Here is a 13673-nt window from a genome sequence, read left to right as displayed (position 1 = left end):
AGACCAGAACCTCGACCCGCCAGCAAGAGGGGTCGCGGCAAGCGGGCCACAGTCCTCCTACCTCGGCCACCAGCGCGGCAAGTGACACAAGGTCGCACTCGCAAACGTCAGGGAGGGCTAGGCACGGGCTACACCAGGTCCCGGCCGGCAGCTGCGCGAGTGGTGCCCTCCCTGCGTGTGGACGAGGCATGAGGTGGCGCCCGGGCCGCCACGGGCAGCAAGGGGAGTGTGTGCGCGGCCGCTGCGGCAGGAAGGCCGGGCTCGGGGGGCAAGAAGGGCTCCTCCAGCTGCAACCTGGGGGGCGGGGGCACCAGGGAGGAGGCTGGAGCTCTGGGCCTGTGGGGCCCAGGACCGCAGACGTACTGCCCGGAGAGTCCAGCGGCTCCCAGGTGAGCCAAGGGGCTGGCCCGGGCGGCGCTGGAGAGCTTCCAGCACTGCCGGCGAGCACCGACTCCGGAAGACACCCTCCCTACCATGTGGGCTGCTTGTGATAGGATTTCTGGATCCAATTCAAATACCATTTAATTACCCCAGGCAGATGGCAATGCTGGTGATTGGAGGAAATCGAATCAGGATCCCTGGAGACAGAGGGAACCCGGGAGGGGGAGCAGCAGCCCTGCCCGTCAGAGCCCATCAGTGAGAGGGGCAGCCTCTCCTTCAACAACCAGCCCCAAGAGCACGAGGGGGTCGGGGGCGGGGTGGGTGGGAGAGAGCTCACAGAAGAGCAGTCTGGGAGAGAGGATGTAGAAGAGGGGCTCCAGAGTTTTAGGGTCTGGTCAGGCATTCACCCTGGGCCCCTCGTCCTGGGATGTGAGACCCAGCGCATGTTGGCGCAGGGGTCCTCTGAGGTCAGAGGGAGCCAGCCAGGCCCGGGCTGGCCCATCCTAAGCATCGAGGTGTTTTCAGGGTACAGAGGGGTGAGCAACGTGACCCCGAGTTACGGGGAGCTGGGAAACAGAGGATGAGGGTTCAGGGAGAGTCACTAATTCCCAAAACAACGACCCGCACGAGGGGGAGAGTGTGAGTCCCTGGAAGGGGACTTGAATGAGTAACTAGAGGTAGAAGACAAAGAGAATTCAGGTTTCAGGTGTGCTTTCCATGTGCTAGCTGGGCCAGGCACCCGCCACAGACCTCACTAGGTGATGCAGCGAGCTAGGCACATCGATGCCCACTTTCCAGAGGAGAGAGCTGAGGCTTGGGGTGGTTAAGTCCCACGCACACAGTAAGTTCACGAAGGTCGGCCTCAGTTCCTGCTCCGCCCGGCCACGAAGCCTACAGGCTCTCCTGCTTCTCCCGCTACCTCCTGCCTGGGAAGCTCTCCATCCCCAAATCGACAGATAAGCTTCCTCCCACAAAACCACCATCGGAGCCAGGAAGGCGCCCTGGAAGGAATCCTGCTACATCTTCCTGCGTGTGTCCTGGGCCGGACACCCGGCTGGCCCTGCCCTGGGGCTTGCCATCCGGCAGGGGCAGGGAGCACAGTGTCCCAGCTATCCTGGGGCTCACTGCCCACCACATGCCGCCCAGTGCAGCCTTCAAACCCACACTCCACAGGTAGGGGACCAGACAGGCGACTTGATGTCGGGGCGGGTGGGGGGGCCCCTCAACGGACCTCTGCCCCCACCCTCTTCTGCTCCGTGAGCCACTGCTTCTCCCGTGTCCTCTAGATGATCTCTTCCCAGTGTTGACTTTCTAAGAACTGCATCACCTTCCCCTCCGGCAGCCTCCTCTCCTGGCCCCACCCGGGTGAGGTCACTTCTGTAGGCTGCCCTCCAAGCAGCAGCGGCCCAGACAGATTAGGGGAAGGAGATGGCTTCCTGCTTCCCGTTAACGTTAACGCAGAGCAGAGCGGCAGGGGGGCACCTGGGGGGGGGAGCTCAGGAGTTGAGCATCTGCCTTGGGCTCAGGGCATGACCCCGGGGTCCCGGGATCGAGTCCCCGAGTCCCGAGTCCTGCATCGGGCTCCCCGCAGGGAGCCTGCTTCTCCCTCTGCCTGTATCTCTGCCTCTCTCTTCTGGGTCTCTCGTGGATACATAAATCTTTAAAAAAAAAAAAAAAAAAAGCAAGGCAGCAGGGAGGGGAGCCACTCACAACCAGGTTTCTTTCTGGGGGCATGGGAGGCGGGGTCAGGGCTGGAAACCGGGTTCTGGGGTCTTGCAAGGAAACCACAGAACCCCGGGAGCTGGGGACCCGGTCCAGGACTATGCCGAGGTATTTGCCACCAGTGCCAAGCGTAATGGGGTGTGAAAAGACTCGGTAATCAAGACAGATTATAATTTAATGTAATCTTTGAAAAACTCAAATCGCAAACTATGGCCCGCGGGCCAGTGGCGCATTTCAGCAGTGGTTTTGGGGGCCACACATCCGGAGTCACTTGGGTGCCGGGACCTCCGGAATCTCACCCGGGGGCGCGTAACCCTAAGCCCCGGCCGGCGACACCTGCCTCGGTCCCTCTGGCCGCGGGCGGGGAGGCCCAGGCTCCCGGAACCTGCGGACAGAACAGAGCCCGGCTCTGTGCACTTGGCACCGCGGGCGCCGCGCGGAGGGAGGCCCGGGCCTTTCAGAGGCAGGATCTGGCACCGCGGCCCCAGCTTCCTCTGCTCACAATTGAGCGGCAGTGGGTGTGATGTGGGGGTTATTTTACTATCCCCCCCCCCCCCCCCCCCGCTCCTGCCGGGGAAGCAGCGGGCACCGGGCTGAGGGACCTGCGGCGGCTTGGCCTCCCCCCACCCCGCTCCCATCGCTGCCCCCCTGTTGCTGTTCCCCCCCTCCGCAGGGGAAGCAGGGAGGGGTTCATGTCCCATGGTGGCTCGGCCTCCCGCCCCCGTTGCTGCACCCGCCGCCTCGGGACACAGGCCGCAAAACCCAAGCCCTGAGAGCTGACAGCTGAGCTCAGTGGTTCCCCCACTCCTGGGGAAGCGAGGAGGATTGGGCGAAGGGGGAGACAGAGGACATGGGGGTGGGGGTGGGGGGTGGGGGCAGGTGGGGGGGACACAGAGAGAGGGCCCAGGGCCCCACCCGCTACCCATGGCTGGGGGCTGGGGGTGTGGTGGGGATGGGGTAGCTCCCTCAACCCGCCCCTTCCTCAGTGACCTCACACTACCCCGGGGCTGGGCCCAGTGACCTTGGCCTTCTAAGGGTTGGCCCAGCACCTCAGGTGGAACTGGCTCCTAACCTGGGCCCGCCCCCCTCCGCCCCAGTTAGTTAGGAGCTCACGGGGCTCTTCCTATTTGAAGAGTCTTGTCACTAAGAGGCAACAAGCTGGGAGAGTAAAATAACCAAGCACGAGCCGTTCCCGAGTCCCGAGGTCTGTGATTCCTGACGCCTGTCCTTGCGAGCACCTGGAGCCCCCTCACATCTCTGCGCACTGGGCTCCCCGACTTGGGAACAGCCCCTCGCTGGGCGACCGAGGCTGCCCTCTGCCCTCTTCGCTAGACCCTATGCGGCCAAGCGCCGCTTGTTACATCACGACGCGAATCCTTTCCTTCTAAGGTGCTGTTTTTGCTCCTAACTTACAAATGAGAGTTCAGAGGAAGTCAACCGGGCTCCAGGTCACATGTAATAAATAGCAAGGTCATCTAGGGAGACTGCCTTTCCTGGCCATGGGCCCCAGGGGTTCAGTCCAGAAGGAGAGCCGGGGAGAGCTAGCGGGTAAACAGCTGCCCACCCGTGAGCAATGTGCCCGCTGGGACTTCCAGGCTGGGAGGCACCCTCACCAGGCTCTCCCTCCAAGGTTTTGAGGAGAACCAGGGACTTGGTCTGGAATTACCCCTCCGGGGGCCAAAATGACTAACCTAACAAATGCCTTGGGGGAAGCCCCAGGGGGTATAAGCCTATCTGCTCTTTTTTTTTTTTTTTCTAGGACCCTTTGTGCCTTGATGGGCTCCTGGAAAGGAGCCCCAGAGGCTAGTGGAACAGCCCCAAAGAGAAACAGTAATGAGGAGGCTCATCGCTGGCCCCCAGGTGTGCTGCCCCAGGCCTGAGGTGGCCAGATGCCATGACCTCCCTTCCGGCCGGCCCCAAGGGGTTTGCAGGGCAGCAGGGCTCACCCGGAGCTGAGCTGTTGTATGGAAGTACGCGGTGGGGCAGTTGGGGGGCAGGGCAGGGGACACAGAGAGGAGCCTCATGACCTCCAGCTGGCCTGACTCAGAGTCACTTAGGCCGTCACCCTCCTCCAGGGACCAGCTCTTCCTCCCCAGTGACAGAGCCAGATCAAAGGGGAACTCAGCTATGGCAGGAGGGATTTAGATAAGCTAGCAAAAAGAACTTCCTGCCTGCAAAATGATCTCGGAAAGATCTCGGATCTGGGTAAGCCCAGGAAAGGGGAGCCCGGGAGTCTGCAGAATCCTTTTGCTCAGAAATCATAGCCACGGATACCACTCTTGCTTCTTCTGTGCATCCTGCACTCCGGGGCCTTGTCTGATCAGGGCCATACCTACCTCACATCTTCTGGGAACCTACGTGTCAAGCTCATTTACACACATGGACACACGTCATGCGTCCTGACAAGCCCAGGAAGCAAGGGGCATCTCCCCCATTTTACGGAGGCTGGGGAAGCTGAACTCTCACCAGCCCGAAGTCGCACAATTCACAAGGGTGGAAATGAAATGCAAGCCAAACCCGGCCCTGCCCTATCCTGCCGCGTCCACTGAGCGGCCCTGCGCCCAGGCAGGAGAGAGTCTGGCCTGGAGTAAAACGATCCCCTCGGAGAATCCCTGGATGGATCCTGCCCACGGCTGCCGGCAGCGCCCCGAGCACTCTGTTGGGAAAGCATTTTTCCCGTTTTGTGGAGTTGAGAGAGCTGAGGCCTGGAGCATGGAGAAGCATGGAGCCAAGAACCCGGGAGGCTGCCTCCCTGCCCCGGGAAAGGGAAGGCAGCTCTCCTCTGCAGCAGAAAGAGGGCGTCCACACCCCCACCCTAATGAGCATCCTCTCCTCCTCCTCCCCATGGCAGCCTGCCAGCTCTGGGGAAGGCGGCTGGAAGCAAAATCCCTGCTCTCTCAGGGGAGTCTGGCTCCCAGACACCCGGGGGCTTTTAGCTGACTTAGCCCAGAGAGGCATCTTCCCATAGATGCCTCTCCAGAACAGGGCGGTGAGACCCAATTTGGGGGGCTGGCTCTTTCAGCCGCAGGGATTCAGAGCGGGGAGCCACCGGAGACCTGTGATTGCCAGAGGGTCGTGCAGCCCTGTCACTGGACCTTCTCAGGGCCTCGCAGACCCTCCCCCAGCACAGTCCTCCTGAGACTGCCTTCAAGGAAAAGACCCGGGCTGGCTCAGAACCCCCAAACAAGGAGGCTTTGTACTGTGGGGTCAGAAAGCATGGGTTTATGAGGCCCTAGCAGAACTGGTGAAATGGGTCAGTCAATGCTCTGTGCTTGACTTCTGCCCCCAAACATGTTCCCAAGTGCACAGGGAGAGGGTGCAGACCCTCCAAGACAACCTAGGGGAAGCCTTAGGGGTGTCAACTCAGGGCACCTGGCCTTCCACCCCTCTTCCCTCCTCAGATGCCCTTGACCTTTCTCTTTCAGTTTATCCAAGTCCTGGCCGGTAGCTTCTGAGTAGTGACCAGGGACAGGAAGTCCGACAGGAGAGGGAACCTAGGGTAGGGTCTTGTTCGTGTCTCCTGTGCCCCAGGACACCCCCTAGCGAGGCTGAAACCAGGCTCGGGAGGAAGCAGGAGGCCCAGCCGAGTGCAGGGAGGTGGCGGAGGCTGGGGAGCGGAGATGCTAGGAGAAGCTAAGGGAGGGGGCCGGGCCCCCCGTCCCAAGCTGGAAGGCGCGCAGGCCTGGCTGTGAGCAGGAGCTTCCTGAGCCCTCGCTGGACTCTGCTGCAGGGAGCCTGGGAAGAGCGCGAGCCTGGCTCGGAAGCACAGCTCAGCTGTGCTCCAGCACGGCCCTCCCGTCCCACTGGCTTCTCAGGGCAGCTGGCAGGGGTTTCCCATGACCTCCCAGGAGACAGGAGACTGTGCAGTGGGGCCGAGCGGGGAGCGCCCAGAGCTGTGACGGCATGTGCATCATGCAGGGACGGCTCAGTGGGAACTGGGCCCCGGGGATGCTCCCCTGCTGAGGAATGCAGAGCAACAGGCGGCCTGCCTCCAAGCAGCTGGCCCAGGCAAAGCTGGCGAGCCTCTCCCCGCACACTGGCCCCGGCCCCTGGTCCTCCGTCCTCTGTCCCCATCACCACGCTCTCCTCTGCACACCTGGACTCCAGTCTCAGGTGAAAGGACCAGCGGCCTCCACCACGCTCTGATGGTGGGCTTCCACCCAGCAAGGCAGACAGGATAGGGACGCAGGTATTTGGGGACGGGGACGTGGCACTGCCTCCCTTCGACACCCCCAAGCAGCCAGAGGTGAGAGAGGGACTGTTCCAGGCATCAGGACACTGCTACCTGCCACGGGGCTTCACAGCCCCCACAAGCTCCACCACCCCAGCCTCGAGGGATGGAGGGATAGCTCGCTGGAGCCTGGCTCCCCTCCCAGGGCAGGGAAGCGCCCTCTCCTCCCCAACCTAGTGGCCTCAGTGCCCCCTCCAGCTTTCCTCAACAGGCTGCTATGTCTAGAGGGCAAAAGGAGAGGTGGGGACTCAGGACACCCGGGGCCTGCCCTATAGCTGGTGTGGGGGGCATGAGGTAGAAGAGGAGACTCAGCTACCCCCCCACCCCCCAGCTTCCTTTCCTAGGGAGTGGCAAGATGGAACTCAGGCAGGAAAACAAATTCCTGGGACAGTGGCGTGGACCTAAGGAAAGAGTGAACAGTTGGACTTCTACGCAGCCAGACGGGGAGAGGTCCCCAACCCGAGAGCCAACGGCCCCGAGGAGGAGCTAGGACCACGGAGGGGACAGCATTCCCATGCTAAGCAACCCCAGAAAGGGACATTTAGACACATCTCCCCTCTGCGGAGCAGTCCCCGCTCTGCCTGGCACCCGACGCCTTCCTGAGTACTTCTCGCACGCACGTTGCTGTTCTAGCGACCAGGGCGGGGTGGCGTGTGGAGAAACTGAGGCAGAGAGACTCTCACAGCAAAGAGCTACTTAGAGTGGCACTGGGGTGGTTTAGAGCAGTCTGAGGAACACGTGCTTGGAGGGAGAGAGCCCTGGGTTCAGATCCAAACCCCTCCATGTACGGGCTGTGGGCGTTTGCTCCTCCGTACAGTGGGAATAACCCCAGTTAGCTGGTGGGGCTCCGGTGGGGTAGAGTGGGACGGTGTAGACACGCTGCCTGGCACAGGGCAAGGGTTCAAGAGGTAACAGTGCTCAGCCACCCCCTAGTTCAGACTTCTTTCTATCTGGGCATGCTTTGTGCTATAAAGAAGTGGAAGGAAGGGAAGGGAAGGGAGGGGAAGGGAAGGAGGGAGGGAAGGAAAGGGAAGGGAAGGGAAGGAAGGAGGGAAGGAGCTTAGCTGTAGACGAAAACCTTCGAGGAAAACCTTCAACGACCCTTTGTTGTATCTGACGCTCACTGGGCCCCACACCAGACAAACCCCTCAGGCACACTAAGTTAGGGCTTATTTCTCAAGCATTTTATTCCCTTCAAGCCTTTAGGGGCCCTATGGCTTCTGCTCCCTCCGAACCGCTGCTCTGCGACAACAGGCGTCCGGCCCGCTCTGCGGTGGGTGAACCGAGGCCCAGAGGACAAGCAGACAGGAGGCCCCACGACGCAGCCAGTGGGCGAACCGCACTGGCCCCAGGCCTGCCCTCGCCCCGGAGCTGTAAGAGCAAGGGTGCCAGGCTCCTGGCACCTCTGCCACTTCCTCAGCCCCCGCTCCACCCCGTCCCCACCCGGAGGGTTTCAAGGCGGAGCCCAATGGGTTGGGGCTGGCCGGCAGGCAGGCTGGGTGGTGGCGGCGGTTTCCGGGGCCTGTGCTTACTACACTCCACTTCCGTGTGATGACATAAGCCCTCTTTCTGCAGCAGGAGGCCACCACCGCGACTCTCGGGTCATCAGGCCCGGGAGGGCCTGTCTGGGCCTCGGTTTCCCACACCTGGAAACCGGGCAGCACGGGACACCACTGGCATTTGTTTGGCCCTGGCTGGCCTTGGGCTCCCAGAGGATGGGACTCGGAAGGCACCCCCACCCCCACCCTCGCACGGTTCTTTTCTATCCTCTCCAGTCTCTTTGCCCCGAGCCACCAAGTCTTTTGATTCAAAATTTAGACAGACGTTGACCAAGATCGCAGAGTGGCCAGAGGCTCTGGAAATAACTACAGCTGGAGAACCCAGATGAGCGGGGGCAGGGGTAGGATCTAACACTGTCCGTGGGGAGCCCCTCCGTCCTCTTCCCGCCGCTGCTCACCCCTGGAGTGTCCACGGATAGATGTGGGACCTGTAGAGGGACTGCCCTGCCCCAGCCAACTAAAGGATGGAAGCTTCGGGAAACCAGGCAAAGATATCGGGGGCCAGGGGTTAGGCCCCACTGAGGGCTCCCCTCATGGCAGGGATTCAGAAGTGGGGGTTTCAAAGGGTCTTAAAAGAAACATACCATGTGACTTGGCTTCCTTCCCCAATTTCCCCTTTGCCAACTTGCATTTCTTAGCAGCCACCCCTTCCCCTTCTCCCCCCATCAATCAGGCCTGTGTTGCAGCCCGGGGCAGGGCACAGCTCAGCCTCACCTCTCCCAGGCATCGTCCCCCTGTCCCCCACCCATCCCCAGGTAGAGAGAGGCTGGTTCTAGGCCAGCCTTGGGCCCAGGGAGCTGAGTGAGTCCCTACCTACAGGGGATTAATGGATAAAGGGATCACAGGGCAGGACGGACAGGGGCTGGCCTGGGAATCTCAGAGCAAAGGCAACTAGCCCGGGTTCAGGCGGCAGGTGGGCCAGACTGCAGGGAGGCTTGGGGTAGTGCTTTTGGGGTCTGCTGGTGCCTAGACCTTCTCCCCTTATCTCACAGCCCCAGGTTCTGAAAGTTTCCTCCCCTGGCTCTCTCCCAGCCCCCGCTGGCCTGTGGAGATTTGCACACGGCCAGCTTTGATCCTCTTCCCAAGGAGATTACAGGGCCAGGAGCCCTGAGCCTGGCACTGCTCACCTAGTCTAACAGTTCCTGCCAGGACCTCCCCACTCACACAGGCGTGCATGTGCACATGCGACACACGCACACACACACCCCCCCCCCCCCAAACCAAGTCTGTCTCACTCCTGGCCCCCTTGTCCCAAGAGTTGGACCCAAGACTCGCCATTTTATTCTCATGGGAACTCAGACAGCACTTGAGTTAGATACAAGAAAGCACTTCCGGGAAGTCAGACAGCTGAACCTGGCACCAGGTTGGGCCCTTGACAGCTCCAAAGCCCTGGCCTTTCCCAACTCCCATACTCTAGCCTGCCACCCAGTCCTTTAGGTGGGACAAGTGACTCCTGGAGACGGGGTGGGGGGTTGATAGGGATCCAAAAGCATGGGGGACTCTCCCCTACAGCTCCTCTGTGGCACCATCTGCTCCCTGTCCCGACCCCAGCCCTAGTCTGGCCCTATTCTCAGCTCTTTGATTAGAAACTGGGTTCTGTCCAGGCATTGTCTGCCTTCCACGGCCGGCTGCCCATTGAGGTCTGGCGTGTGCCAGGCTGGGCGCTCAGGCTGGAGTGGGAAGGGACAAGTGGGCTGGGTGCTCACCTTCCAGAAGCCCCCTAAGGCCTGGCTCTCCTGATGTTCAAATCTACCCACCCCTCCATCCGAGATCAGCAACTTGAGGCAAGGAGGGGGTGCATGTGGATGTTACTAGAGCAGTCTGAGTGGGAGGCAGAGATGATACCCATCACCCCCAAAGAGCTGGGTGCCGTGGGCAGGCACAAGCCCTTCTCCGGAATGGGGCTCAGAAACCTTCTGCTGGTCGTGCTAAGAAGGCAACACCAGCTTTTCCTCACTCCTCTGCACAAAGTGCCAATCCCATGGGGCTTTCCCACACTTTACTATGCCCCAGTCTAGCCGGGGGAGGCTTGGCGGTAGTAGAAGGGGCTTTCTTTGGCTCCCTCCTGTAAGATGGAGTCTAAAGGAAAACCCTCAGGGGAGGAGCGAGCACCCTAAGTCCCTTCCTTCCCAGCCCTGCCTGGTTCACAGTGACTGGGGCCAGGGCGTCATTTCCCTTTTATGAGGTACTTGGACTCTCCCGAGCTGCTGCAGATGTCATATTTACATTTCTCACTACCCCCCCCCCCACCACCACCACTTGTACCTCCCTCCCTCGACCTCCACAGGATCCTGCTGCAATGTCAGCCCCAGCAGCAGCCTGGCCCCGCCCCGGCCAGCCCACCAGGCACCTGCTCGGCTCCTCTTTGTCTCTCTGGCTGCTCAGGGCCAGAAAGGCTGTGTTCAAGTGATGCTGAGACTGCACGATGCCTGGGTGGGAGGCACCTCAATCTCTCTTCCTGGACCCCAGAGCTGCAACCAAATGCCCACTCCTCCTCTCTGAGCTGCAGAGGACTGGCCAGATGTCTGGGGCGAGGGGGGGGGGCATCCGCCCTGGGGCAGGAGGAGGAAGCTTTTCCATAGTCATCCCTGGTCCTGTCTAGAGTGACTTCGATGGACTCTTGGAATCTGGGTCACCTACAACCCAGGGAATCCAGAGACCTGTCTCAGAGACCCACCCTAGCTCTGGAGCCAGTACCCCCACTCCCATCAGGCAGGGCTGGGGCACAGATGGATGCATTTCTCCACCACCCCTGCCTTGGTGACCAGTCTCAGACTGGCATGCTCCCATCGACAGACCCCTCTCAAAGAGGAAAAGCCAAAACAAAAACAGGGAGAGGTGGTGCGGCATAAAGCGCCTCCACCCAACACAAAGGGCTCAACTTTGCATGATTTCCTGCCTCACACCTCTGTGTACCCCTCCCCGCAGAAGCCCCCTAGCCTGCTCCTCACCCTCCTTCCCTCAGTCCCTGCAGGTCCCAGGTGAGACCATGCACCCCCCCACCTCCATTTTATCTGAGAGCCTGAAGATGAGGTATCAGGGGCACGCCCTCCCTCCGGCCCCCTCCGAGGTACAACCTCAGACACCCCGCTTCCTCCGTGCCCTGGCCCCATCTCCTCTTGGGACAGGGCCAGCAAGGTTCTCTCCAAAAGTCCTAACTGCCCACAGCAGGCCAAGGCACCGGCCGGCCCTTCCATTCGTCCCTGCACTCAATCCATCTTTGTCTGCAGAACCGGATCCGGGCCGGGCGTGCTGCCTTCCTAGCCCGCCCGAGAGCAGGGAGCTGGCCGACTGGGGTGGACTGGGGTGGACTGGGGGCAATCACCCCCTCCTCCTCCGATACCCCAGCATGAGACAGCAGCCCCAAGGGGAGGCGAAGAGGAAACACACAGACGCTCCGGCCTGGGCCAGGGCTGGGGCTGGGTGTGAAATACCGGATTTCCTTGTTTATTCGATTTTCTGATCATTAAGGGCTCCCAGGAGGGGCCCGAATTACCACCCCAACAAAGCCAGCTTCCAGCAGCCCGCGGGCCGCGCATCTCCCGAGGCAGCCGCCCCGCTCCCGGGAGCCGGCTGGGCGGTGCAACGCGGCCCCACGCCCACGCGAGACAAAGCCCCGCGCGCGGTGCACGTCCCTACCTGACGGCCACCTTGACGCAGCAGTCCCCCTGGCCGGCCATGGTCCTCTGGCTGCGGGGTCCGCGCGTGGATCAGGGGCGGGGGCCCGGGGGCCCGAGCCCCGGGGTGCGGCTGCGGCTGCGGCTGCGGCTGCGGCTGCGGCTGCGGCTGCGGGAGGCGGGGGCGCGGGCACGGCTGGCGGGCTCTGCCGCGGCGGCCGGAGGGGGCATGCTCGCGGGCGGCGAGCGCAGGGGCTCAGCCGCGGCCGGGGCAGGCCCCCCGGGGCTCGGCCCGCGCGCCTCCTCGCGCCATCGGGCGGCGGCGCGCAGCTCCCCACGGCGCGGACACGCGCGCACACACCTCCCGCCCTGCAGCCGCCTCCCGCCGCAGCGCGAACAAAGGGGGCGGGGGCCCGCCCGGCCAGGCCCCGCCCACAGCCGCGGCCCTGCCAATCGGAGGCCGGGGGCAGCGGCAGGGGGCGTGGCTTGGGCCTTTAAAGGGCCCTCTTGGCTCGCGGCCACGCTCGCTGGGGGGCCGGCGGGATGGGAGCGTCGCGGAGCAGGAGGAGGAGGAGGAGGAGGAGGGCGGCGCAGGAGCCCCCGCCCCGCCCCCGCCCCCGCCCCGGAGTCGCCGACCTCAGCCTCGATGGCACCTCCGTCTCGTGAATGAGGCCACTGGGTCGCAGAGAGGGGGCACTCCCCAAGGTCACGCCGGCTGGGTGGCTAAGCAAGGGGGGAAGACCCCAGGTCCCCCCCGCCCCCCCGGGCGGAGCCCCGCGCTCCAACGCATCGCGCAGCGATTAGCGGTTTATATTTTGAAAGCGCCTGGGAAGCTTCCCTTCTGATTTATAGCAGAATTTGTCACCCTTTACTGAAGGAGATTCTTGCTGGTGACTAACGAACATTACCCGCCCTCCCCCCTCCTCCACCCTGCCGCATTTAAAGTTCATCTTTGGGTTGATTCCTGGCTGTAGGCTCCTCGCCCTGATGGGCCCCTCCCTGCGCTGCACCGAGGAGGCTCCGTTGACCTTTGTGACCCACAGAGGACCCTTCGGGGCGTGAGCCAGGCCCCGTTGTGGCCCTGGGGGCAGAGGGTCAGGGTTGGAGGCCCGAGCTGCCCAGGGAGACCTGCCCAGGGAGACCAGAGAACAAAGGGGGCGCTGGAGGCTGGAGCCGGGCGCTTGGGTACAGAGGCTGGAGGGGCGAGGTGCGGGGTGGGGGGAAGGGGACCGAGCAGTACAGCGGCCTTTGCATGGATATAAACGACAAGGGGGAGCCCTGGAGCCTTTAGACACAGGGCAGAGATGGAGAAGAGCAGTGCTCTGAGAAGTGGCAATTCCCTCTCCACTCCACCCTCCCTCCCCTTGAGCCCAGACACCTTCTCCCTGCCCCGCCCCCCAACTCCCAACATTGGGGCCATTCACAGGGCCTTCACCCGTGGCCCTCCCTTCCCACACTCCAAACAGCTCCCTCCCCTGGAAGGAGCCCAAGAGGAGGACCCAGCTGCAGCTCCAGATGTGGATGATGCTCTCTGGGGGAGGGGGAAGGGGACTCAGACTCCAAGCCTCTTGCATCACCCTCCAGGGATGATGAAACTATGTCAGAGATTTTGGCAAGGGTGTAGGGTAGGGTCTGAGGACTTATCTGTTGGTGGCATCCTCCTCCCTTCCCTCCCCTCCTCACCCCCACGGATAACCGCTCTATCCAGTAGTCCAGGTCACTGCTAGCCTCAAACCAGAACAATGATCACTTCAAGGGCAAATTTCAAGGGCAAATCAACACCGCTCCCCCGCCCCCAACCTGATGGAAAACAGGGCACCGCCAGCCGTGCCCCAAGGGTGGAGGAGGAGAGGCAGGCAGGCAGGTGGCACAGCTGGGATCCTGCACCTTTTATTAGCATTTGAACCTAGAGGAAGCTCTCTCTGGGGGCCAGTGGGTCACCCCTTCCAGAGCAGCAGGCCTGTGGAGTGTTGAGTCAGATGCTGGACACTCTCTCCCCATCTTCCAACCAAATAAGGGATGGGGAGGCAACTAACATTTAGGGACCACCTATGAGAACCAGGTGTTTTACATGCAGAGTCTCATTTCATTCTCCTAGCCTTGTGAACTGGGCCTTATTATTTCAGTTTTGCAGGGGTGGAGAATGAGTCTCACCCAGCACGT

The 13673-nt window shown here is 62.1% G+C and overlaps 1 protein-coding gene across 6 annotated transcripts in view; it reads right to left on the bottom strand.

Moving 5' to 3' along the window:
* The window catches only part of KIF21B (kinesin family member 21B), a 46038-nt gene extending 34370 nt beyond the window's left edge, over positions 1–11668 (bottom strand). For all 6 annotated transcript variants that reach the window (XR_005361799.1, XR_005361800.1, XR_005361801.1 and 3 more), the window contains exon 1: positions 11533–11668. Coding sequence is in view for 3 of the 6 variants with exons in the window: in XM_038541923.1 (XP_038397851.1) it covers positions 11533–11573 (41 nt within the window). In the remaining 3 variants the exon portion in view is untranslated. The remainder of the gene's footprint in view (positions 1–11532) is intronic.
* Between the last annotated feature and the right edge of the window lie 2005 nt (positions 11669–13673).

Source organism: Canis lupus, chromosome 7 (assembly GCF_011100685.1).
Source record: "Canis lupus familiaris isolate Mischka breed German Shepherd chromosome 7, alternate assembly UU_Cfam_GSD_1.0, whole genome shotgun sequence".
In the NCBI taxonomy this organism is placed as follows: Eukaryota; Metazoa; Chordata; class Mammalia; order Carnivora; family Canidae; genus Canis; species Canis lupus.
The sequence above is the reverse complement of the archived record's forward strand: the minus strand, read 5'-3'. Positions and strand labels throughout refer to the sequence as shown.